The 27,862-nt window shown below is 34.5% G+C and overlaps 1 protein-coding gene across 2 annotated transcripts in view; it reads right to left on the bottom strand.

The window, feature by feature from the left end:
• The window catches only part of CACNA2D3 (calcium voltage-gated channel auxiliary subunit alpha2delta 3), a 457,261-nt gene that overhangs the window by 20,657 nt on the left and 408,742 nt on the right, over positions 1–27,862 (bottom strand). The window contains exons 28-35 of one of the 2 annotated variants that reach the window (XR_009726818.1): positions 25,162–25,223; positions 23,848–23,892; positions 19,957–20,019; positions 16,647–16,717; positions 9,028–9,073; positions 7,475–7,550; positions 3,884–3,936; positions 2,243–2,298 (exon numbers count right to left, since the gene is read on the bottom strand). Coding sequence is in view for 1 of the 2 variants with exons in the window: in XM_061362402.1 (XP_061218386.1) it covers positions 2,243–2,298; positions 3,884–3,936; positions 7,475–7,550; positions 16,647–16,717; positions 19,957–20,019; positions 23,848–23,892; positions 25,162–25,223 (426 nt within the window). In the remaining variant the exon portion in view is untranslated. Of the gene's footprint in view, positions 1–2,242; positions 2,299–3,883; positions 3,937–7,474; positions 7,551–9,027; positions 9,074–16,646; positions 16,718–19,956; positions 20,020–23,847; positions 23,893–25,161; positions 25,224–27,862 lie in introns of those variants that run through there. The other variant, XM_061362402.1, reaches the window with a different exon arrangement.

The raw sequence follows: 27,862 nt of genomic DNA, 5'->3' as shown, positions 1-27,862 counted from the left end.
AGGAAGTAATTTCCCCATTAAAGGAATTTATTTCCACACCCCTATGAGCTTTGGTAAGTAAAAAAATGTGCAAGATCATTAGTTTTATTTTCATGAAGTACAGTCATAATTATTACTACTATTAGTGGTAACATAACATCTACAAAAGAAAATACCTAAACATGTGATTTTCTCCTGCTGACTTCTCTTTCATGAAATCTCTCTAGCTTTTGCCTTACTAGCACGTGTTGGTTTCTAAACAAGTATCACTTGCCACCTAACCAAATTTGAACTGGGCAAGCAGTACCTTAAAAATGATGAAATTCCAATGAGCACGATGAGAGGTCTTTTCAACACCCTTACTGACCAAAGAAATGGCACAACTGAATTATGTAAATTCACTTTCAACTAAAACATTAATTAAAATCCCGCAGTCACACTTGTCTGTCAAAATGCTGCAATGACAGTTTTCTCTTTAAGAAAAGAATGCTTCAAGTTATTAATGCCTGTCTTCTGTAGTTAGTACATGCTTAAAATGCAAAACAGACATTCATTTTCATGAGATGATGGCTACTGTCTCTGAAGAATATGTTCACTAACATACAATGCAAATGCCATAAGATGTTTCACATCAGGATACATTAAGGTGTATTTGTGCAGCAAACTTGAAAAAAGTCGAAAAAAGTTACCTGTTTCCTACACTGGCTGCTTTGCGCTGTTCTGCAAACACTTAGGACTAAGACTGGCATACCTGATATTCCTCTTCAGATGCAAGGATCAGTTCTGCAGTTTCTGGGTCTAGCACAGCAAACCCTACTGCCCTGCACAGCCATCATTGTAAGAGACATTTTTCAGCATGATTATGGGAAATCACTGGAAAGTTAGTCCTGGTTTTCAGAAGAGCTGTCTAGGCACTGCTGATTATGAAGCAGCCCCAAAAGCAAACAGTGTCTTGCTGGTTCTCATTAAGCCCTAATTGTGTATGTGCATCCAACCTGAATCAGGCTCATTGTTCACGTGACAGAAAAACTGGCTTCAGTGTTGCAATGCAGTGTACAGTTTACATCAGTGTGGGAAAGGCTATATTAACTTCATACACCTACATTTCCAGAAAGCTCTTATCTTCACCTCCAGCAGACACCAATCTCAGCCTCCCTTTCTCCCTACACAGCATTTACAACATGATAGGCAGCAGCCTGACATGTTCTTTGCCATTTACTGCCATACTTTTTGGTTGCTGCTGGATAGATTTTTCTTCTAGAATTGCTCCAGTATCTTACTACAGGGAATACTGGAATATCCCAGGGCGTTATTATGTTCAATTTTCCTGATATCTGAACTTCAGACAGGATATTATTTTGGCATAAAGACAGCCTAGTATCCTGGAAATGCAAACATAAACTAAAGCCTAAAGTAGCAATTTTATCTCCTGTTTTACTAAGGAATATGCAAATCTACAAACATGAGTGAAGAACTCAGTTTAAGTCATTATACCAGTAAAAGGCATGCAGCATAATTTGCCTATGAAACAGCCAATTGAAGAGCACTGCTTTTGTAAATTAGCTTTTTACTTCTGAGTAACGAGTCTGAAATGTCATGAAGTCTGCTAAAATATGAGACAGTTAACAATGAAATTTCCTAGTTCTTATGGGAACTTAAAGTTTTGTTATTTCAAATGAAGCCTCACATTACTTAAAATTATTTTGACTAACTGAATTGTAATTCATCTAGATTTTATTAATTTGAAATGTTTATTTTGAACGGAATGCTAAAGCAAAATAGAGTTTTAACCAGTCTTGTTTAAAATTAAAAGCATTACATTTACTATCTTAAGCCTTAAAGATTATTTTCTGTATGAAACTATACTGAGATGACCATGTTCCTGTTTGTTGAAAGGGCGCAATACCTGACCCCTCCCTCATATTAGAGCAGCTCTAGAAAAAATGCTTTATTCATAAAGACTGTTTTGGAATGAAGGGAAATGGGTTTTAAAAAGATACTGCTTTAACTTCCCCATTATAGTAGTGTACTGCATTCCTGGGCACAAGCACTCTGAGGTTATTCTTAGAAGATCTTAATTTTCTTTTTGGAATTTTGTTTTGGGAAACATTAACAAAGTAGAGGATGCTGACGTGGGAGACAAACAATTGTTCTCAGATGTCTATTATTTAATCTAAAACATTTTAAGTACATCTGAATTTCAAAAGTCCATTTTAATCTAGAAATTTCTGCCATTATAGCCAGGAAGAAAAATTTGACTTACCTTTTGCTGTTAGATCAGAGTGCCACCAACTGCATAGATTAAATTCCACAAGGAATCTAGAGAAATTATTAGAGTTTCAATATTACCCCATAGAATGTTTTCAGCACACTAAACTGGTAGTAATTTGATACTATTAACCCTATTTTAAATAAAAGCTAGCACAGAACTGAAATTCATGTTATTAACATAACTTTGGGATCACCCGTTACTGATATTCTCATATTTTCATTAGGTTATATTTTACCACTGAGAATTTATTCTGAAATTAAAGAAATTAAAATCAAGAAATCATAGATTTACCTGTTATTAGTTAAAATTATTGATCTTATTTGAAGTGTCCATTAAAATTTCCAATACACGGAAGCTTACAATATTTTTACTGTTGAATGTTATTAAACATTATTACTTCATTTTGACCCTAGTAAAAAGCCATAAGATTATAACTGTCCTGGCTAAAGTACATGAGTACACAAAAAATAATTTCTTACATGAATTCTGGAACTAAAGTAATAAAATTATTTCTAGAAGCAGAAAAGATTGGTTAACCAGCATCTAATAAACTCTAACTAGACATGTAGAAAATGCATTTTCTCACTAAATTATACTACTATTTACTTTGAAGAATGGACTGAAATTTGTTGGTCTATCAGTTATTGCAATTGTGAAGAACGTGAAACCAACATTCAGTTTATCATATGGACATGAAACTACAGTACTTATAGGCAAGAAAGTTTCTTGAAATGTTCGAAGCTGTGATATGCTAGCATTAAAGTCTAATTTTAACATGATTTCTTTCCCTGATATTTAAACTTTGAAATCTGCTTTTAAGATCAATCTCTGCCCTTTGGCAATAGCTATTCAGTTAATTCTCCTTAACTCCTACTTCAAACTTTGATGAAAGCTCATACAATTTACAATTAAAACAATTCAACTACATGAAAGAAAAAAAGGTTCTATTTCAGTCAAGATAAAATTCACTTAAATCTGTTCTCCAATAAGAATTGTAATAAACATACGTTAATAACACATGATAAATTTTAAGGTTTCTTTTTCTCTATCTAATATTTCCCTGTGAATTCTCAGGCAATCTCTCTTAAAGGAAATGCTTACTGCATATTAACTGGAAATGTTAGAAGAATTAGGCAAGGTAAAAAATTCAGTAACATCCAGAGTACACCTTATCTGACATACACTGTAAAAGGTCCATCTCACAGAATTTCATGAAGTGACAGACAAAATAGTGAATCACTCTAAGAGTGTGCTATACTGACTACAGCCAACCCAAGCAGCATTAGAAACAGCCAGACATTTATGTAAATTTTAACTGTAACCACAATAATAAATTGGGTTTGTAGATTGCAATCTGCTAGACTTACTAAGCAAAGACATACGGATATAAGTGAAGACCATGAATAATAATGTAATAGAACTGCAACTGTGCACTCACATAGCCAAAATTTTCTCAGATTTTAACAGTGTAAAATTAGAAAGCAGAAATTGACAAATATTACTATATTTAAAATCATATAATAAAAGCAGCACAATGTATGTAAAAGGCAAAAAGTACAAATAATAAGTATGCAAAAATATAAATATTCAGTAATTCATACAAATATTAAGTTCTTCATAAAGTTTACTTACAAGACAAGCTCAGTCATAATCCATTTTACTGCAGCAAAGAAGGCATTATAAGGCTGAAGAGAAGCAACTCATTTAATAAAAAGGCAAAACATGCTGTATTTATATCTTAACTGAATGCTTCATGTAAAGAAAATGTTACGGATATCTGAATGCATGGGTAGCATGAGAAAGAACATTAACTTTTTCTTATGAAGAACCAAACATTATTATATCGAATATTAAAGTATACAATAATGAAATTTCCTTTTAAGGTGGTTGGTCATGTAGTCAGAAGAGGAAAGTTCTGCAAATGACTCTTAAATCTTTAACCTCTAGGGGTTCCTATTTCCCAGGCTATTGCTAGAGAAACAGCTCTGGTAGATAATATGAGCTTTTCTTTTGCTGCAATTCAAAGGCTTGTCTCTCTATAATGCAAATCTCTATTCGTTACTTCAGTTTAATTAGGCTAGAAAAGAAGTTTGAATATACCTAAATAAAGTTATCTGTGTCATATTGAAGGCTCACTGTAAGCACATTAAGTAGTTTTTAAGATTCTCCCCACCTCCCTTGATTTTTCTGGATCATAAGAACTACGCAAATGCTTTGAAAATCCTGTTTACAGTACTTTGACATTTTGAATATTTTATTTTTTGAAAGAATACAACAGAATGATTCATTTATGAAAGAATCTCAGGCAGAAAAGACAGTTTCCAGAAATCTTTGTCCCACTCATTTGCGTTAGGATCTCCTAGCTGCATAACATTTTGCAGACTTTATAGATTCACTATCAGCAGAGTATTTTAGCAGTGTAAGGAGTCATACTGACTAACAGAACTACTCAGATACCTAAAGTCAAGCTTAACTGCCCTGAATCAGCACTTTACTGAAGTAGTGCCATACTGAAGCAGTAATTGGCCATCTGAAGTTTTCAGATGCCACAAAAAGTATTTCTGCACAGGGCTGATAATTCACACAGCAATGAGCCAATATCAGTCCATAGCATTAAAGGCTGAAATAGCAAGCCAGCAGAATGCATAATACCTGAGACAGTAAAGATTTTCACCTATTAAGAACTGTCTTACAGGAAAAGATAAAAAGCTACAAGTCTTTCCCAGAGATGAAAAGACTGTGAGACACCTTATTTATTTTTGTTCCAAATCATAAAGCCTGAAAGTTCACACCCAAGTAATTAACTTTGTGCATACTTTTTTTTTGTAATAGTGCCAAATTGTTTAGTGTTAAATAATATATATATATTAATACTTATGGACAATACATAATAAAAATTTACTATGTATTATAAATTTATTTTAATATGAGAACTAAAAAAATTTTTTTAAACTCAATATATCTGAAAAAGCTCAACAATATGAATGGAAAAAGATTTTGGTTTGAAATTTGAGTGGAAAAATATTTCATTACATTGATATAAAAGCATTCTTATGAAATGTGATTTTACTAAGCCTTTTCCACTTCAAAACATTCCTTCAAAAAACTGCAGCAAAAACTGTAGTTTTATTCTTTCTATGTATTGAAACCATCACTGGGCCAATGGAATTGAGCTGGGTGACTATGGCACCGATGCATTTGCCACAAAGTGGTTCTTTGGAGTGTTATCTAGGACTTGAACAAATTAAGGAAATGTGAAAATAACAAAGTATCTGGATATTGGTACTGGTAAGAAAGGGACCAAGTGATCTGTAACTCTAGTCCTACCCTGATTTTTCTTTCACTTCCTCAGCCTAAAAATCTGTAATAGAATGAGGGGCCTGGCCCTGACACCTGCTTCCCATGATATTAGCAGAATGTTATGATAGATCTTGTAATAATCATAGAGCCTTTATATGCCTATGGTCCACCTCTATGCTGTTTCAAGTATGAACTTTTAAGAGTCTCAGTCTTGTCTGCATATCTATTCCTGCAAAAAAATGATTCAAAAAAGGAAAGATAAATATTTACCTAAACTAAATGATTTATATATAAAAAACTGGGCATAAAACCAGTTAAAAACAAAACCAAAAACTTCTGAGGAATCTAATCTGCCCAGATTTAATGCTTTTTTTTATATACTTTCTCTGTAATCATAGTTATTAGAAATAACTGAATGGACAGGGTGTTAATAAAATAACCAAAGCTCTGTCCATCTTTCATGTTGAACATCACAAAAAACTCACTGAGGTTTAAGGACAAGTTTGGCTATCCTTAAAAAAACAAAGAACATGCTTGCTGTGTCTCAGCATACCCCACAACAGCTCTGCAGAGTTTTTTCCTCTATAAACAGGGCCTGGACAAAAATCAGAATAGCAAAAATGTCTTGGATTAAAGCCCACTTGTGAGAGAAATACTTCAGATTTACACACTGGGTGCTTAAGCAAGCTAAAGAGAAGCCCCAAGCTTTGGGATGAAGGTTGCTGCTGAGAATTGTAACATATTTCGTTTTTTTTTCATGCAAATGTGATTCACAGCATCCTGTTCTATTTCCTTGACAATTTAAGTCTCACTGCACAGCCTGATTCTTGTTATCATGTCAAGATAATATTTTTTCAAGGTTCAGCATTTTGCAGATAACAAGACTGATGAATGCAAACTGAAATTCACAGGTATCTGAAAAACAGTAATGTAAACATGCAAATTAAAACATCCCCAAATGCATATGATTATTAAGCCATGGAAGTTATATGTATTTTTTAAAAGTTGCCAGAACTTTGAGATTTAGTCACCAGTTTAACTATGTGTAGGCTTTTTTCTTTTTTCTTTTTTTTTTTTCTGCATTTAAAAATACTATCAGGTAAAATTCCAGGCTGGTAAAATTGCTAGTTTTGCTGATGTTTTTACATAAGAATTTTTCATGCTAATACTGTCATATACTTGTTGAAATGGTTCCTTTTTAGTATTCAAAACCTATACTTTATCTAAGACCTTATCAGTTCTGATAGATTACTGTAGTGATTACATACACATGATTATAAAATACCCTCAGGGTTATTACCTAGATATATGATTTAGCAACAATGAGGCGTAGCCCTTGCAAGACCCAGGTTGACTCTAATCAGGCCCTGCAGAAGGACAGGGTTTGTATTCAGATGTGATTGCAAGACAAGGGTTAAATGCATTGAAATTTTACTTTAAAAAGCATCTTTAAATACTGGGGGTGGAAATGTGTTAAAATCACTGACTTACATGCCTTGTCAATGAACAATTCCTTTTCATAAAAGAACCCAATCAAACAAATAAACCACCAAATTTTAGTAATGTTTCTGCAGGCATGCATGTGATTATATACAGAAAAGACATATGTGATTCCAGTCCCCCAAACAAAGACAACTTATCACCAAATTTTGAAGTCCTAAGAATTAGGATTCATATGGTGCAAAGAACATTCTGACAGAACCTCAGAAATGGTGGCCCAGCATTAAAAATGATTGTGTAAGTATTTAAACTTGAAAATGCCTAACACTTTGCACTTGTTTATAATGAAGCATTCCTTAAATGCACTAGGATAAACACAAGAGCTGTAAGCATTCCAAATCAAAATAATAGGCTTACAATGGCCATGAGATATTTTCTTTGATGATTGCATGGAAAGGTGCTCAGAAAATTTACTATACTTACGTCCAGTAAGCTATGGGCACTGTCGCTACTCTCTTTGTTTGTTCTACACATGGCTTGGTAGTCATAAAGTGTAATTCTACAGAGAAGAACAGAAAACTGCTTGACTAAAAGAAGATAACATAGTGGAATAAAAATTATGATATGGAACAGTCTGCCCACAAAGCAGACAGGAAAATAAAAATTGTAAGAGCAGCAGGGAAAAGAGGGAAAGGGATCATTAAAATACAAGTTACACAAAGGAGAATAAAGGTAAGAAACACTGTGAAAACTCTGTAAGGATTTTATCAGACTACAGAACAAAGCAAAAACATAACTGGGAGAAACCAGGGAAGATACACATACAGTGTAACACACAATGATATAAACAATGCAAGGAGAAGAATACACATTCAACATGATGCTTGAACAATTTATTCTGGACTAAGATTAGCACATTTAGCCCCAGAAAGTGAAAGAACCTATGCACGTGAGGGGCTTCTCACAACAAACCACTCTTGAACTCCAATAAAAGCAGAAAGACGCTTCTACAGTGCGAGCATCTCCGTGCACAGCTGATTTGGAAAAACATGGTTTTGCTTCCAAGGAAGGAATTTCCTTGGACACAATTTCAGTGTATTCACAGTACCGGCAATTGAAGCAGGATAGGTTTACTTTTCCTTCTTCTCATGAGAGAAAAATATTCCATCTCAGGTACCTGCTGTAATCAGCTTTTGCTAGAAGCCTCCTCAGATGCATAGTAAATGGGGAAATTTCTTTCTGCTTGTGATTTTAGTCATCATTGATACACTTCAGAGATCTAAACGTAAAATCCAGAACTCAAAGACAGCATACAGAATTGTGATTATTTCTCTAAATCTGTCTGTCCATAGAACAATTACTAACTATATCCATCCACATAAAAAGATTTAACATCTATAGCAGATGTAAAGAATCTTTAGCTGATAATTTGCAACAAATGTAAATATATAAAAGTCACTAGTATTATTTGAACATATCCATTTGACTTTTGCATCAGCAGAGGGACAAAGGAACACAACTGGACATAGATGGTAAAAAGATGTGAGATGGCACTTGATGTTTGGCAACGTGTGCCTTGTTTCTAAGTGAAGAGGAAAGGAGAGCACACAAATTCAGCTACATAAAGGATGTCACGAAAGCTGCCAAAACCAGGTCATGAAATGCATTAGCATCACCATGAGGCATTCTGCACTGCATGCCATAAAACGTTGCAACCTGTACCAATAAAACATAATCCATTGTGGAAGAAACTGTACATAATTTTTCTGATCTAATTTTGTGACAGCAACCATCACTAAAAGCTTATTATGCCTATATTTTCCTTTTGGCTTACAGGCAAAATATCTAATACATTGGAACTTGCAGCTTCAACTAAACATTTAGTACATGGTCATACTGCTTACATTATTAATTTTATCTTACATTCAGAATAGAAATGGCTAGGAAGCCATTGTTTTGTGGACTGGCAGAGAGAGGCACATGGTAGACAAACGCATAACTAGAGACCTAAACATGGGTGTAAGTTGAACACTGACCATACTTGGCAGAATCACGCCCACAGCCAGATCCGCGCACACAGATCTGCCAAGACAAACAGAGCAGTACATGGTGTAAGCTGTGCTGCCTGTGTGGCATGAAGTAATACACCACTTTCCCTAGCTTATTCTTTCCTTTTTTCCCCCGTTTACCATGGTCAGAATCCAACCCCTGTAAGGTAATCGCTACAGCTCAGCTTTTCCAGTCTCAGTTGGCTTGATTATTTTATTCCTCTAGATCCAAAGACTGTGTTGCATGCCCACTTAGACCTTCTAGTGATGGTGGTAAGTGATAAGTGAACAGTCAAAGGCAGTTTACAGATGTTAATGTGCTCTCTGCAAAGCAGTCAAGGAATTCTATAAGATTGAAATGGTCCTATCCTGCTTCATCCAGTATGTAGTGTTCCAAGTAAAATTGTGTTCAGTTTTTCTTTACTTTTTGTAAATAATTTTCAATATAGTAAGTTTGGTGACCATTCGGTGTTTGAAAGTGCAATCATTTTTTTTCAATTTTCAATTTCATAGAGGAAAAATGCTTGATTAATCTGTGGACTTCAATATTATGCTAAGAAGTGTCAATCAAATACTACGATAGTGTGCCACGTGGAGAGTCTATTATAATTTGAACTTCAAATATTGGAAAAAGCCTTCCCCCCCCAGTGTTTGTACTCATATTACATTTCTTCTGTAACTGTTACACTGTAATAGGTGTAATAGATGCCCTGAGAAAAAAAAGTCATTACAAGATTGAACTAGATAATCAGACAAATAATCAGAAATATAGTATTGTACTCTGACATGTTAGATCATATTTATTGTATATTTTTATATCGTAGGGAGTATACAACAATCTAATACTGTATTATGAGCAAGGGTTACACAATATAAAATATACATTAAAATAATAATATTAAATTATGCATTGTTAAAAAACTTTAACAAGAAATACTAAACTTTAGAGTGATGTCAGAAGGGAAAAGTTGTAATAAACCCCTTCAAATTCACTGGCAATACTGCAAAATTATGGTTTGGAAATTCTTGAGTACCACTGTGGATGAAATCACAATGAGTTCAGTTTTAGGAAGTATATTTGAAGGTGTTTCCAGCATTAAAATTCTGGTTCAGGAAGAAACTAGAAAACAGATGATGTGTCCACGTTAAAAAAAACACTAGAGGAGCAAATCTTTAGAAGGTACATGGTAGACAGATCACTTAACAAAAGCATGGAATGAGTTTTGGGTTTGAACAATGCATTTCCGTCTCAGTAACTTTCAAAATGAGCAGGTTCAACACCTATCTGAAAGTTTCTAAAGATGATTCCAGCAACTATAATATAGGATGTGTAAAATATACCAGCAATAGCATTACTGCAAAATGATCTTAAAAGACCCACTTCTTCTGTGCTAAAAAGAAATAGGAATTTTGAAGTACATTTCAAAGATGAAAGCCTATAACCACATTGTAATCTGAACACTTCAGTATAGTGAATCAGTTCTGGGTTCTCTGTCACTAGGAAAGGTATTAAGGCTCAGCATAGAGGGATTCCAAGGCATTCACAAATTCAAATCCAGTTTTGTTTTGGTTGGTTTTTTTTTCTTGCAAACATAACAGGAAGGCAAGAGCTTTCCTGCCTTATCCCGTATAAAAGCAATTACAGGTTTTGTAGTCAAAATAGCAGCCTAAGACACTGTAGTGCTTCCTTGTTCAGTGTCATTTCCAGAGCATTATTTTATTACTAATATCTTTCTGTGACTTTTAAAGGAAGCTTTCTTCTCACTCAGACAGACCTAAATCAGTGTGCAGAAAGACAGGCTTCCAGATTACCTTTTCCAAAGTGATTATACTTCAGTTTTATAACTGTTTGCAGCTAACCATATCCTGTTCAATTGACTATAGTTAGTAAACATAACTTCCTATTTTCCTGGATTTAATTTTAATTCCATCTAGGTGCCCAAATCCCTGCTATGTATTACAGAACCTCACAGGAGAACTTTGTTCTTGCTACAGATAACATACTTGAGACTTTCTGACATCACCATGCAATTAACTGCCCATATTTCCACACCTGGATGCTGAAGAGCAACTGTTTTCAACATCAGTCATAGGACAAACACAGACTATGTGCAATCATCTTTAACTAATGGCAAATAACTTACTTTTAACAAAAAATGTGCACCTTCATTGTATGCAACGTCAGGGGTCAAATACATTTTACTGAAAACCTTTTGATTTTCAGTTTCCTGATTCAGTAAACTGCAATTTTTGTAGTTGGTAATTTACTTAAACTTGAGTATGAATCTCGTTCAAGAAAATGAAATTTCTAAGACCCACCAGCAGCACAGGCTATGTTAACAAATGTATTCTATTTTTTTCAGCTAGATTTTTCAGCCCATCTATGGATTTCCACTTAATACTGTAAAATTTCATCACTGACTGGCAACTGGTAACAGCTGAAAGATTTTGATGTATAAAATTTCAAATGTTCTGTCACTGCTTTGAGATTTGGGGTTTTTTATATGTAATTTGTAGGAATAATAAGCTTCTTACTACGGAAGTAAATGTCAAGTCCATAGAAAAAAACAGAAGTGCTTCAAAGCATCATGCAAAGGAAGCCAATAATATAGGAAGTCCTAACTATTGATACTATGCTTTACTCGGTAGTCTATGTAAAAATTAATGGTGACTACAGCTCACTTGCAGTGGAAAAATGCTCATTAAGTCAGACACAAGATATTCAGTCTTTTCTGGCATTCTGGCAAGGAGGGGAAGGAAGGACAGTGTTGAGTGGTATGAAGAATTAACTAGGTTCTAAAATATAGAGAGGGTCCTTGTAGGGAAGTAGTAGGAAAGTGTAAGAAATACCATACTGTTGCTGTTCTGGCTCTCTCACCTTTGTTGTCTGATAGATTAATAAGGTTCAGAATCTGTCAGACTAATACCTTCCACCACCAGGAAAAAGATCAATGAAAAGCATAAAAATAAATTACAGCATTTTGACAAAAAAAAACATGTGTCATCACGTATCTTTCTCCTTGCTGTTCAGCTATTCCCAATTGCCAAGATGTTCCAAAGCACAACATGTATAAAACTACAACTCAACCTGTATTTCCAGCATACAGAATGACAACTCGTTTAGATAGCACACATGCCTGGGTTTCTCCATAAATGGGTAGAAAGATTCCCATACACTAATATACTGAATTAAATTAGCAGTAATATTTACAGAAATGTAACTCTAACAATGCAATATTTACAGAGATACAAACTATAACAACTCTACAGAGATGTAACCTTCAACTCAACAAAACTCAGCTTTAAGACCTCAATTTTAGACATCACATGAACAAAACATTAACAGAAAACATACCACACAGCAGTGTGGTTTTTTCAGAGCACAGGTATCAGATGCGCATCTTATAAATGAAAGGAAAAAAATAAATGTCATCAGAGCATGGCTCTTGTCAGTAATGACAAGAGGGAAGTTACAGATATTACTTGGTTCATTCGTACCTACTTGTAAACCTGTACTAGGCAGTCTGCTACATCATTGCCTTTCTGACAGTTATTTTGCTGATGAAAATGGAATGTCATTATTCAGGGTGGTACAATCACATAGCATTCATTTAGAAATCAAAGATTAAGGGTTCAGGCCTCATACTTGCTTTGCAATGCACATGACAGCTAATACAGAAGATACGTATTGGAAACAGACTTCATTTTCCTACCTTGAATGGTTTCTGCCTACCCATCCAAAAAAAGAAAAAAATGCCTATTCATCTACCTAACTATGTTTTGTGGTATTATGCCATAAACATAGAGGATATTTTGAGCATTTTTTTTCTTGTATTAAATAAATAATCACTCAAGATAGGGTTTGTGGTTTTTTTTTTCAATAAGAACCGCTACCTGCAGAACTGCTACCTCACAGTTCCATTTCTCCAATATTAAATATGCTAACTCCAATACGAATTGCTCCTGCAATCTATCACTGATCTTCTCCAAAGTATGTGTCTACATTAAAAAACACTGCCAAAGTAACAGAAGGTCAAATCAATGACTGTAATAATCCACAATAACACAAATGTCAAATGCAAATATCCACTTAACACCTTCACAAAGAACTTAAGGATATCTTATTAAATTAAAAAAAAATAAATGCTTAAGTAAGAAAGAGTGGCCTAAACTAAAAAGAAAAATAACCTTCATTTGGAAGGCTGTACTGCCTCAGTGTCCTGTTGGTGAGCAACTTATTACTGTTTTCATGGTTTGGCTTTAAGAATGTTCTGCTCTTTTCAAGTAACTTAGCAAAGAATTCTGTGTTTTTTTGTAATCGTACAACCTGGAGACAAAACACTTGCTGGTTTTTGCTTATATAGCAAGTCAAGACAGAGAGATGAAGTCTGCCTCTGCGTACATGTATTTTGAGAACACAGGGACAAAGACAGATTTGGACCATATCATGCCACAGGGGCATGGACAGCATGCATTCTTCACTAAGAAACACAAGAATAAGTATGAACAGAGCAAGTAAAACTGAGAAACAGAAGATCTCAAAGCAACAAGAACTTATTAGAGTGAGCTTTAACATCTAGGAAAGCTGGAATTCAGGGGTACACCACTGCAGTCACATCCTGATAAAATGATTAAATACTAAAGCATAGATCCTTCTTCACAGGCCAAGAGGATGCCTGGTGGAAACAGAATTGTTAAGAGGAAATTATGCTACTTCCATATATGTCTTATGGAATCGCTTACTTTTGAAAGTGTTTTGAAGTAAAGAGATTTAATTTTCTCTTACAAATTTATTAAATTCATTTCTTTGGGGATCTTATTGGTGTAATAGCCCTTCATTTTTCTAATGTTACTGTTGGGTTGGTTTTTTTGTTTTTTTTTTAATTTTCATGTTTGAGTAGCTGAATCTATTTTTTTTTTCAGTGTTTTTATGTAAACAAAGTGTTGAGGAAACCAGGAAAATGTAAAGAAACTTTTTTCTAAGTTATGTGAAGCAGATACTTTTCCATAAGCACATCCCAATTTATTTAATAATAAATTTAAATTATATTTAAATTATTTAACTATGTGCAATATTCAGGGCATAAGATAAACATCATTTTGCTAAATGAAATCATAGAATATGTCACGTAGCTGTGGAGTCAGAGATATATTTTTTTCTCCTTGAATATAAAACCCGTAAACTAAGAAAATATACATACATACATATGTACACATTATTCAAAAGAAGTACTGAGTTTAAAGAAATTGAGGAGGGAAGGAGGTATTTAAGTTCACTTTAAAAAATAAACAGCGAACACAAAAATTGAATTTCATCCTGCTGCAGGTTGAAAAGAAATATAGTCAGCAGCAAACAACCCCCTTTTGTTTGACACTTCCAGCTCAAACCTAAAAAGAACTTCTATATCCCTCCAAATTAGTGGTAGTTGAGAGACTGCACAAAGGGTTATTTCATTCCTTTTGTGGAAGGAGAGCTTGAAAACTGGCATGAATCAGTGAGGTGGTAGCACGTACGCGCAGTGCCACTCAGCTTATTGGTGTGAAAGGAAGTCAGGACCTCCATTCGTCATGGTACTGGGGAATTCAGTAATAACTGCAGTGGAGAGCAGGCACCATAGAACCTTCTACTTCTAAACTAAAAGGAGCAAGACAAGTGGTAAAGCCATACAGTTCACCTACTGGACAGTAGATGCCATATAAGAAGCAAATTGCAAGAAAGGATGGCTCTGGACATTATCAGAATGAAATGCTAACAAACAGACCTTGCTTTCTGATTTTGTCTCCATGGTAAGAGCAACAATGACAAGTATAATGCATGCAGCATCTGTATTGTCAGGGAAATGGTACTGGTAATAGACTTGGCCACCAATAGATTTTTGCATTAAACCAGTGCTTTTTTTATTTTCTTCTTATTCTATGTAAAATAAGCTTTGGAAAAACAAAACAGAACCTCACCCAAACAAATGAGTAATCTTAAAAATATGGAAAATGTGTCTGACTATTTTTCATGAGAGCCAGCAAAGATTTCTTCTTCATACTGCTGGAATAATTTTAAAGGTCTGATCTAGCAGAGCTCAATATTTTTTGTTGTTGCTGCTGCTGCAGAGCTATCTGCTGTACAGCAGGAAAAGCAGGTGGCTCATTTAGTGCAATTACACCACTTTGATTCTCTCCCATTTTTAACTGATTGGCAATGGCCAGTTTATTGTGTTTAAATAATCGGCTCATTGTGTTTACATTTTCTTTAGCATGCAGCTCAGTTGCACTGAGCTAGTGGCTTCATTATCTGCAACTCCCTTGGAGCTCAAGACCAGCAAAATCATAAGCCAATGATCCATGCCAAATTGGCATCCACTGCAGTTTAGATGGAGTACTCAAGCCATGCAGTCTTTGTTTTCTCAATTGTGGTGCCTACTACCATCGACTGTTCAGTAGATACTCTGTTTGAAATGCTTTGCTAGGCAGGACAAAACAAATTGCAATGAATTAAAGCATTATCCCCTGATTTTGACTGCATGTTTTTGTTTACATTAAATGCTTCATCTTTTGTATAAACAGATCTTTTCATCATAGAAACCAGTCTATAAATATGTATTACTTCACATCCTTCGACAGCATACATTAAGAATGCAGTGGTAAACACAAAAAAGGTTGCCACCCTTAGAAAACCAGAATTTGCAATGATTCAGTGAGTACTAGACCTTTTCATTTCAGGTCAGTTATTTACTGGGAGTGATATCCAGTTACAACGTGCAGAGGCAGCACAGAAAGTTTTCTGCCTTTAAGAGAGCTGGTTTACCAAGGAAGCAGACAAACCACCTGGTTTGAGGGCCTCTGTATACATCCTTACATGAAATCATTTAATTCAGTGGTTGAAGGGATCAGTGATATGTATTTTTTTTATACTAGAAATGCACAGGAAAAGGGAAAAGACTAGTATATAGAGTCAGCACTTCTCTCATAAGAGAACAAAGGGGTAAGGAACAGTTCTTAGAACATGTGAAAGCCATGAACTTTCACATGAACTCTAGTGTTGAGTTACAGGTTAAAGTTCTTTCTTACTTCCCCATGATGCATAATTTATTTTAAAGGACAATACATAAAATCACTATTAGTTTTTATTGTCATCATGATAGTAAGACTAGGTCAATAGTCACAGCAATGTTCAAAGGTGACTTAACATGTGAATGAAAATGAATTACTGGTAGAACACTCTTTAACAGTAGGGCATTTTACACTGCCTAATTTGAGCAATCTCCAGCTTTTTACAGGTCAAAATGTTAATGTTACATCAGTGATTTGCTTTAGAGCCATTTAAAACTGTTCAGCAGTACATATGGCCCAATCCCTTTTCCACTTGAGCACAGCAGGGAGAGGAGAGGCACACAGTTCTAGCATCATAGTCAAATAAACTCTTAACAAGAAACTCACTGTAGGCTGTCTCCAGTACTCTTAACACTGAATATGAGTTACACTTGGATCGTATGGAAAAGAGGTATAAATGAGAATCCATTCACACTGCCAGTCTTGGCTTTCTTTTTCATGACTTTGGGTTTGTTTTATTTCATTTTGTTACGTTTTTTAAGAGATAGAAAGTTAATTCTTACCTTTTAAATGAGCCCATTGTTAATAACTTGTTCATCACAGCCCCTTCAACCTCCCCAAAAAAGTAACCAGTCTGTAATGGGAAAATGTCAGAAATTACCAGAAGGGTAGATAAATGCAGAGCAACGTTGGATGCAATTTGAACTGGCGTATTCTAGAATCTGACAAGAGTGGCTTTGACAGATACATAGATAGGTTTTCAGGACTACTGCTGCATAAAAAACTGAAGAGTACTTCACAGTCATGGCAAGTTACACGGACTACATTATTACCCCTGAGCAGATGTGAGAGCTTAAACAATATATTGAGGTACATTACATAACATCTAATATCAGAAATAAAAGCCATCCAAACCTAAAGCTTGGAAAGAATACACACTAATCTGATCACAAACCATTGTGATTAAAATGTTACTCAAAAAATATATGAACAGGTTGTGAGAGGATTTCATAAGCAGGCATTAAAAAGCATTGTTTATAATTCTTGCATGACCTGTTTAAGGAGCTGTAACAGTACATTTCATCAATCCTATAAATTTTAACTCCATTCAGAGTCATTTCATACTTAAAACCACTCAGTCTGATGAATTACTCACTTTGTCCTAGATATGGACTAATAAAAATAAATCTCTGTTGAGAAAACATTCATGCTATGAATTTGGTACATAATATGGAAGCAACTCCATCATCCTCAGCCATTCACATGGCAGTGAGAAATCTTGCAGGTACAGCATTTTTCTAGTTTGGGAAGACATTTTTTATTTTAGAGCCTCAGCTCCCAGAAGGATTTGGTCTGTTCTCTGCACTGTTTAAAGGGAGAAATCCCACAATTTATGGGGGGAAAGGGCACTAAACTCTCAAATTGCATGGATTCCATAGGTTTTGTATGAACTAAACCCCAATTCCATTACAAGGAACTTAGCTGACCTCAAGTATGCACCTGGGAGTTTGCACGCAGAAAAGTTACAGCCCTAGCCGAAAAAGGCATTCCTCCCTAAAAAGCATGTATTACCTTTTATTTTAAAAAAAACCAAAACAAAACAAAACTCAGGGGAAACCTGGGACATTTTCCAAAACATGCGGGTGTGTAAAGTCCTCTAGAAACAAAAGGAACATTTGTAGCTTATGTGACTCAAAATGCTAGCTTCAAAAGTGTAGCTGACTGATGAAGAAACATTATCCAAAGTCTTGGAGAGGCAGTCAATGTCAAAAAGCCCAAACCATAAATGACTAGTAGAACCTTAGATAGTAATAAACCTGATTTATCAAGTTGTGCTTCAGTCTTATAAAGACATTTCAGTGACAGTTCTTTCCACAAAAGCTCCATCTGCAAATGCTAGGTATCTTCCAAAGCAGGAACAGCCAGATTACCATTATTTTTTTTGTATGCTAGGGTTTAGTTGTAAATCAGATGAAGAATTACATTTCCCCCAATTAAGTTTATTGGAGCAGCTCAGGGCACTTTTGGAAGTCCACAGAAAAACAGTGCTGAAGCAACTCTGGACAGGAGAACAATTGATAATGGGTCATTCCACTTCCCTACCCCTTCTCTACCTATAATATGTATGGTGTATATACACATACATACATATATAAACATACACTATTGTAATTATCATGATCTTACAATAGCATTAGATACAGACAACTTTACTGTCCATCTTTGGTTTAGATCCACCCTAACAAAAAATCAAGCCATAACACATTTTCAGCCTAGTTCTGGTAAGGCAGTTGTTCACACTATATTCTTTACACAAATATTAAATGGCTAGTGTCAGGTAAAGAAAATCTCTACTTAATCGTATTTCTTGACTGTAGCCAACTATCAACTACCAAATGAGTTATACAAGCCACAATTAAGTACCTGTGAGTAATAACAATAGGAGGAATAATGAGACAAGATTATGCTGCAGTGAGTGCTTTTCTTAGCTCATTCATCAACTAAGCAGAGAACACAGATTTGAAAGGGAGATACTAGGGAAATAAAAAACAAAACAAAAAGAGGCTACTTCTAACATACTGTAGTTAATATTTAAGCAACGTTTACGTCATACGATCTGGGGAAAAATACATCCTAGAATTATATTCAGAACATGCTTCACATTCTAAAGGGATGAAAGCAATAAATTTAATAAAATAAGACAAAATAATCAATTTTGGTGCTTGGCTTTACCTATAAGATAACATATGAAGAATGACTATTGCATGACAGTGCAGCATGCTTAACTGCTATGTTCCAGTACCATTGGAAGGATGACAGTTTCAGAAAAATTTTATTTCCCTTGTTCATTATGTGCTAATTGACTTTCCAAAGTTTCATCCAAAATAGAACAAGGGAAAGACGGATCACAAGGCGGCATGCAATTACTTTTGCACTATGCCAAGGTGAAAAATATCTGTGTCTTTTTACTTTCAGAAGCGTCAGATTTAAGGTTGCAATAATTCAAACTTTAAATTTTAAAGCAAAATGCTCAGTTTGCCTTCTTTTTTGGCATTCATTTCAAGTTTATCTCCTCCCCAGTCAGTCTTCCAAGTCACTCAGAGCAATTACCTGTTTCTTAGCAACCAACTTTGTCATAACAAATTTAATTCACCTGAGAGCTAAGTAGGAGTGTGGATTTTCTTTTCACAATCCCAACACATAAAAGCAATCTAACTTCAGACAATTCTGGCATAACTGGGACACCATCCCAGCAGTTTGCAGGCAAAAGTTAATGTGAATAGTGATGGATCATTCATACAGTTTGCAGGATTTAGCCATTATACTTTCATTTTTATATAATTTTCCATGAAGACAAAGCAAATTAATGTTTTAAATTATTTTCTCATTAATCGTGATCCTTGTCCTCTCTGTTGTGGTGTTGAGTGATCAGTTTTAATCCTTCAATGACTGTAATCCACTTCAGAAAACAAACTCCTCAGCTAACAGCCCTGTAATATTTCATTATCCCAAGTCTCAATGTAAAATCTCTTTGTTTGCAGCATCCTCCCACTCTACCTCCCCATCCTTTTCACGTGGCAAAAATGCCACAGAAAATCATCCTCTCTTGTGGTAAAAATGTCTTATGGAAGACAGATACTTCTGAAGCAAAGAATCCTTTAAGAGAACATTTATGAGTTTAATAGCAGAGCCTACCCAGTGGGAGACAGAAAGTGAGCTACTGTGAAAAACAATTTACATTCTTTGTTGAAGGAATTTTAAAATTTTATGTTACTTATTCCTTAACATTTTAAGATAATGGCTTATTTAAAAAACAAGTAATTTTATATTAATGTGTTATATGAGATAATAGAACAAAAATCATTCACTTACCTGTCTATAGTCTTCAGACACTAAAATAAATCCATTGTTATCTATTAGATAACAGTTGATTGCCTGAAAAATAATAAAATACCATTTAATTGTTTTTAGAATACAGCAAGAAGTTAATTATGCAAATTTTAAGTGACTTCTAAATAGGCAAAGCCTTCAGGTTGTTATAACAGCTTACATAACTTCTAATTGAATGTAGTCTCAACTTATGGGATGTTACCTGATTTAATTTTTATGCATTTGTTTCAGGCAAAACAAAGATGTGTACTGAAAGGGAGGATATAAGATAATTATAAACAAACTTAAAAAAAGCAGGTCAGTGTTTTTATTACCTGTTGTTTAAAGTTTTACTTATAACTAAGCTTGTAAAAGTATAGAACTTTTGCTCCTGATGGTTTCTCCTGTGTGTGGAGAAAAACGTCAGCACAATGTCATTAGTCTAATGATGCACTAATGAAAACACAGTGTCAGCCTCAGGACCAACAGGGGACCAGGTAATATTTTTTAATTTGTTCATTGGGGGATGGGACCAGAAACTTCTGCAAAAGGGGCCCCACAGGTCTCCTAAAGCTTTTCAAATTGTGTTTTTAATTGGGAACTGGATTTAGAGGTAGGACTGTTAGCTTTTCTTAAGTCAGACATATGAACTGTATAAACCAGGGTAAACCCAAATCAGTGCTTCTCTCCATACACACATGCACTATTTTAACCTCAAGTGAATTACTTGCTACAGGCAAAGTTTTAATTACTGTGCTTCAGAATTTAAACATAAGCTTCAACTCAAAACTCGACATAACTCAGTTTCTCTTCATTATTTCCAAATAGCTAACTCAGTGTTAAAACTTTAACTTATTTCTATGGTAGGTCTAAATCAGCAAACATTTTATCATTCTTTCTTGAATTTTCTGTGGCATGTGTGTAAAAAGCAAAACCAAAGACAAACATGCAGGATGTCTTCCAAAATAGGAACCATCATGGCTTCACCTGATTTGAAACCCTTTCTGCTGCAAATGGGCTGCACAGAGACATGATTAAAATATGCTTTCTGCTTCACACTGCACATCCAGAAAAATCTCTCTGCTTTTTTTAGAGAGGAAAGAAGTCCCAGGCAGTAGTATTTGTGCAAGAATTTGTGAAAATTCAGCCTGATTTTTCAAGAGAAGCTTAGATGTGGCTAATTCTCATTTTGGACACAAATTACTACTGTTCTGTAGGGCTGAAGAACAGTAGAGATTTGCAGAAATTCTGGCTTGAAGTTTAGTTTTTAAAAAAGCAAAGAAGCCCAAATCTCTCAAACGTTTGGAAAGAACATTGTTCCCTAGCACAAATGCAAGATATTCATTCTAACAGGGGAACCTAAGCTACAGACAACCCCCAGTGACAGAAAACCTGTCAAAAAGGAAGTTGAATCAACTCATTTCCAACCTTTGGTCTGCTAGAAAGCCAAAAATTGGCAAATGAAATGTGAAAAGCCGCTGAAGCTGGCAAAGAACTGAGTAAAGCAAACGCATTCAGAAGAGGCAGCTACTTAACCTCAATGGTGTGTGAAGGGTGGAATTTCAGAAGTAGACTGTAATACCAGAACACTGCTCTCCCCCAAGTCAATCATAAACCTCCCACTAACTTTATTAGGAGAGGAGCTAAGACAACAAAGAGCTCCTTTTAGGATACATATTTACAGTCTTCATGCATGGAAGATTAATCTAAAGATAGTGCTTCAGAAACAATATTTCTCCACAGTATAGAAAATAAATAAAAACAGTTGTACGGGACAAGAAAGAGTATAGGTTTAATTTCATAATTTACGGATTATATGCAGTTGGGAAAACACTGGCTCAATTCAAGAATTAGTGTCCATGTCTCAAATCTCTAAGCCATAGTCATTCACTAGCACTATTCAGAATTTTAAGAGATAATGATTTTTCAGCATTATTACTGGAAATAGGCATAACACAATAGGCAGAATCTCTAGCTTTCTTGAGGAATATGAAGAGGGTTTTCTATATCAATCCATTTTAGAAATGGAAAATTTCTAGTTGAAAAATATTCATTCAGCACCATTCATTTACCTGCTTGCCAGCAAGAGAAATAACTTTCAATATTCAGCACTACATTAAAGAAACAGTTTGTAAGTTAAATTTAGCACTGACAAAGGACAGTCAGGTGCATTTATCTTTCATTAGCAAACCTTAAGCGGAGATTTCAGAATCAAGGAAAAGGCATGGGACAACAGCGTTTACACAGAGTAGAGCTGTATGAAAGTGGTTTCATTCACAAAGTTTCAAAGATGTTAGCAGTGAACTATATGCATGGGTTTGCCCAAAGGTTCAAGTTTAGTGAACTTCAGATTTCAAGAGGAAAGTTCCATAGGTAGAGAGTCCCTGAGCTTGTAAAATAGAGTAGGCATGAAGTCCAGAATAAACACAGCAAGAATGTTGACTGAGGTCTGAGAACACATTCAAATTACAGCAACTTTTGACAAAGTTCGAGTCACAGCTCCAGTATACAATAATATTAATGGAATGTAATATGGGTTAAGAAACCAAAAACAAGAAAGAAATAAAGCAGAGCATTAAAATAAAACATAGAACATCATGAAAACAAGAAACAAGCAAATTCAAAGTGCTCATAAAAAATAGTAGTTCTAATTGACTGTATTTCTGTATTTTAGAATCAAAAGTATCACCCAAACTCATCAACTAATTCTCTGCATGACAATTTTGCACTCTATTTGCACTGATGTCTTAATACTTACTTTTAAATGCTTTAGTTTATACCATAACTGTTCAGCAGATATTTTCTTTGCAGCAGCATCATGTTTTGCACAAGAAATTATGTAACATTACTATTCTATCATAAACGCTATTGCAAATGAAGGAAGCAATCTGTCCACTCTTTAATCCAAAAAGCATGGAGGCTTAGATTAAACAAGGAGGACATTTTACACAACACTAACTTTACCCAGACTACCTGCAGTTTTACTTCCCAAGCTGGTTGGTTATGACTGCAAACCCATTGATGAAAAAAGAGCAGCTGGAAAGGTAAAGCTTGCACATGAAGTCTGTGGCAAGGTACAGTAAAGCAAGGGCACAATACTGAGGTAATTAACAGTTCAAACCCCTCCCTTTTCAACAGATATCTGGTCACTCTTTGGAGAAGGGGGTAATAAACATAATGAGCTCACCTTAAAACTTGTTAATACGGAAATGACAGCCTGGAATTTGGGCTAGGTAAGCACTTTCCCCTTCACCTGGGTGGAATCTGGTTCAGGGTTTTTTTATTACTTCATGTATGGAAAAGTTTACTTAATGATTAAAATGATAGATGCTTTAAATGGAAGAGTCTGCAAGTTGTTACAGCAAGAAATGCAGAAGAAATAAAACTTTGTTTTGACTCATAAGGTCCATTTCATTGCTAAAGATGGCACGATCATCAGGCCTTTGCATTTTGGCTTACTGTAAATTTTATTTCCTATTATTTATACTTTTTAATTATTATTTCTGAAGTGCTATTAATGCATTAGTCCTTCTCAGATTCAAATCTGAATTCACATCTAATTCTACTGTGAATGTCAAAGATTACCTTCAAAAATTAAAAATAAAGTAGTAAAAAATGCCTTAAAACAGTTTCAAATTATTTCTTAAAATCGATTCACAAAGTATAAGTTATTACAATGCACATTTGAGGTATTGGTGTCAACCTTGTAATTAAATGGATGTTTGTAAGTAATCATAAAAAATGTCTCGCTATCTAAATATTATATTTAGAAGGTGGTTCCAAATTACAGTAGGAGATTTTAATATACAATGAGATGTTCAAAATAAAATCCTTAACATTATGTTCTATTGCAGTAGAAGTATAAATGGAAGAAAATATATTTTAAATACTTACTTCATCATCACAACTTATAGCACATCTGCCATCAAGAGATGCACACTAGAGATGATATAAAAAAATCCATAAAACATTTTCACCTCTTGTTTTATGATTACAAAAAAATGACATTTGAAAACCCTATATGAGCACAATTATAAAGAAATTTATATTGATTACATTTTTATCTGACAGCAATTATTCTAAAACTGACTAGGAAAGTTTTAAATCTGTTCTCCTATCCTGCTCTGTTTCTGCCTGCAGTAAAAGGGTGCATTCACACTGTAACAAATTCAACTATTTTAAACACCATAATCTCCTTCATGCATTAGAAGCTTGGAGAGCACTTGTAGACAAGAATATAAAACTTTCCATTGGGGTGGGGTAGGACCTGCATTTTAGGGTTTATTCCCTGACACAGTTCTATTCTCAAAATAAGGATGGCATCTCCTAATCTTTTGAAACTACATTAGTAGTTAGTGCAAGTTCTATACCCTGAACTTTCTAAGTATAGTGTATAGAACTATGAATGCCAACCACAATTCAATAATTAATTAGCCTTTTGTGACGAAAAATACAAGGGTAGTAGTTAGTGCAAGTTCTATACCCTGAACATTCTAAGTATAGTGTATAGAACTATGAATGCCAACCACAACTCAATAATTAATTAGCCTTTTGTGACAAAAAATACAAGGGTTAATTGGTACAAGTTACTCCTGGGGAGATTCTGATTGGACACAAGGAAGATTTTTCACAATGAGAATAATAAGGCATTTAGAATAATGTCCCCAGGGAAGTGATGGACTCTCCAGAATTGGACACTTTCAAGATTCAGCTTGTCAGCATGCTGGGATATCTAGTCTAGGTAATACTGTGCCAAGAAAGGGCAGACCAAATGATCCTTGAGGTCCCTTCCAAGCTGGTATTCTATGAGTCTAATATTATAAGACAGGTCTTAAATAAGTGAGAAGGTGTAATTCTACTATCACTGAAAATGAGTATCACAGTTTGATTTACCGTTTAAACTTTTTCTGAGGGAGAAAATCAACATGTGTCAGGGCAACAAAGTAAATCCTTATATATTGGGAATAAAATTAATAACCTTTCTACTTGCTTCCATAAATACAGGATGAAGCAACTGGTTCTGACCATGGAACAATCTTTTTTGCAATGATGAATTGGAATGGAAATTAGAAGAGCTACCCATTATTTATTTTAAAACATTGTTTCTTTACAATAGTTTTGCTTGTGACAAAAAATCCTGAATATTTATAATCTACACAGTTAGAAAGCTCTTGTGGATTCAGTGACAAAGAAGATTTTAAAATATACCTGTCTGCTTGCAGTCCAAAATTTCCGCTGGAAAAATTCAAGTTTCATTTGGATACCTACAGCTGGGAGAGACATAAAAAAAAACAACAAAACCCCAGTGTGTTTAATTCCTTCATAATGATTATTTAAAATTAATCACAAGGAAAAAATATCTTACAATAAAAAGGGAAACTAAGCCCCCAAACTAAAAAAAGAACCTTACCACTAATTAAAGAGACCACACAGTCATGCATTTTAAAACGTTTACAGTTTGGTTAAACATTCCTAACAATGTGAAGAATACACGAGGCAAACATAATTTAAATTACATGTGTCTCCATAATTAACATAGAAGAACTACATGCTGAACATATTTAAGTTTATGTTATCTCAAATTTATATTTTACTGGTAACAGCTGTAGGAACAGACACAGGTTTGTGCTGAAACACATGAAAACATTGGTTAACATTTTAAGTGGTCATTTGAGTAATTAAATCCATGAATTATCAGTGGCACACAAGAAGCCTATTCCAAACAGTAAAAACTTTTTTGAAAACTGAAATTAAGAGCATTACGTGCAATTCAGTCAAATGAAAGTATTTGACAAATGCTACTAGTTTACAAAATTCATGTTTTTGCCTTTAGGTTCATTCCTAGCATGCAGGTGATCTGTATATCCTACCTACTTTTTCTGAAATGAAGGCAAACCACAGACCTTTTCAGAAACTTTCCACAAGGAATTCACATTGCTTTTGGATGCTACATCAGTATTTGAAATTTCAATCTCGCATTACATTTCTACCAATCCATTTAATTATCAAAGAATTAATGCAAAACCATTTATATCAGTAAAAGCCATATTGATTTCAGCAAGCAGTTTATGCCTTGTTTTTTGCACACAGACATTCACGTTGAATTCCCTGAACCAAAGCACGTGATCAACATTAGTTACACAAACAGGTACCTTGACTCTAAGAGTCTAAGACTCCAACCTGCAAAGAATGTAATATTTTGCAGACTTTCTGATCATGGAGGATAAGAGTTCTTTTCCATACAATACAGACTGAACAAACCTTCTGAGCAATAAAACATGGTATCTAAACTGGAGTGAGAAATGGCTTTCTTTACATTGGAAAAAATATAAATTCTGAAATCCGTTACAAATTTTTAAATGTTTCTGAGCTCTCAGTTTAAAAGTAACCTGACAGGATCACATGGAGTCAACCTCACTTCTCAGCTGGGTCAGAGGTTTAAGACAGTAGGCATATTTCCCTGCAGAATGAAAGAATTGAGATATATAGACCCAGGGAGTTGCATCTTTCTCCAAGTGATAACAGCATCTTCTGGCTAATCTATTTTGAATGGCTGAATTCCTGAAATAAAAAGGAATTTTCAAAAGTGTTTAGATTTTTAAAGATGCAGATTTTCACAAGTGTTTAAGCAGAGTTGCTATTAACTCCTATTGATTTCTATGGTTCCATAACAAAGCAGCTTCCTAATCTGTTTAACTGCTTCTACAAATCCTCCAAAATGTTTCTCTCCATGTCTGGTGTGTTCTCAGGTGCCTTACAAATTTTGTTCCTCACTCATTCATAAACACTAACAACTTCCTCTACCTATATTTACTAAAGAATATTTCCAAAAAAAAAAGCAAAAAAAGGAATCTCAAAATACTTATTAAATGTGGTTATGTCTTAATTTTATTTTATTGTTGGGTAAATGACATATAAAGGGAATTAATACCAGAGTTCACACAAAGATCTGATGTAGAAAGTCACGATACTGAGGTTTAGAATAAAACATGGATCTGTGCTCTCTAAAGCCTTAATCTATCAGTTAGAAATACTGCTGTTCTTAACAGGCACAGATGAGTGGACTGCTGTTAGATACTTTTAATTTAAGGTCCTGATAAAGTCCATCCTCTGGAGCTTGCACTCTTATTAAAGGACCACCACCCAGAGCAGAAAAACAGTTGCCAAAACTGAGAAGATTATAAAATTTATTGTCCTGATGATTTAAAGGACAGAGATTATCAAACGTCAGATTAAGGTTTAAACCTGTGAGAAACGTTCATTAAGCTTTAACAGATGAAGACAAGATCTATTCCACTATGTTTATGATGTACATCCATTTGTGCTTACAATATCCAACATACATAGCATCTATCCAACACCTATAGTATAACTTAAACTGCAAAATATGAATACAGACCAATAGCAGTGATATTAGAATATAAGGTATTCCATCACATGTCAGTGATAAACCTCTGTGATTTAGAGATTAATTGATCTGCCATGGCTGGCCTGTTTAAAATACCTGGCAAAGCAGCTTTTGATTAAATGTCATTTTTTGTTCTTGCAGACTATTAATGAAAGTGTAATAAACATTAAGGAACAATTAAAACTATTGTTCTCCCATAATTAAGTTGTATGTGTATAAAAATCTGAGCAGGATATTGGACTAGATGACCTCAGGACATCCTCCTAATCTAAACTATTTTATGATTCTAAGATTTAACTGCAAATTTTTGTAGAGAAGTGCTAAATATATAGCCTAGAATCTTCCTAAGATAAAAAGAAAGTTGGTTTTCTAGTGTCCGATATAAATTACTTACCATGTGAGAGAGAATCTAAGACAGTAACAAGATAATTACAACAAAGCTTGTCTGTAAAAGATTCCATGAGAATGTTTTAATGAGTTGCACAACAAAATGCTGTAGTA

Source organism: Neopsephotus bourkii, unplaced genomic scaffold (genome assembly GCF_033783945.1).
Source record: "Neopsephotus bourkii isolate Nb327-2 ecotype Australia unplaced genomic scaffold, CSIRO-AGI_Nbou_v1 NB_1120, whole genome shotgun sequence".
Taxonomy (NCBI): domain Eukaryota; kingdom Metazoa; phylum Chordata; class Aves; order Psittaciformes; family Psittacidae; genus Neopsephotus; species Neopsephotus bourkii.
This window is presented reverse-complemented; position numbering and strand designations above follow the sequence as displayed.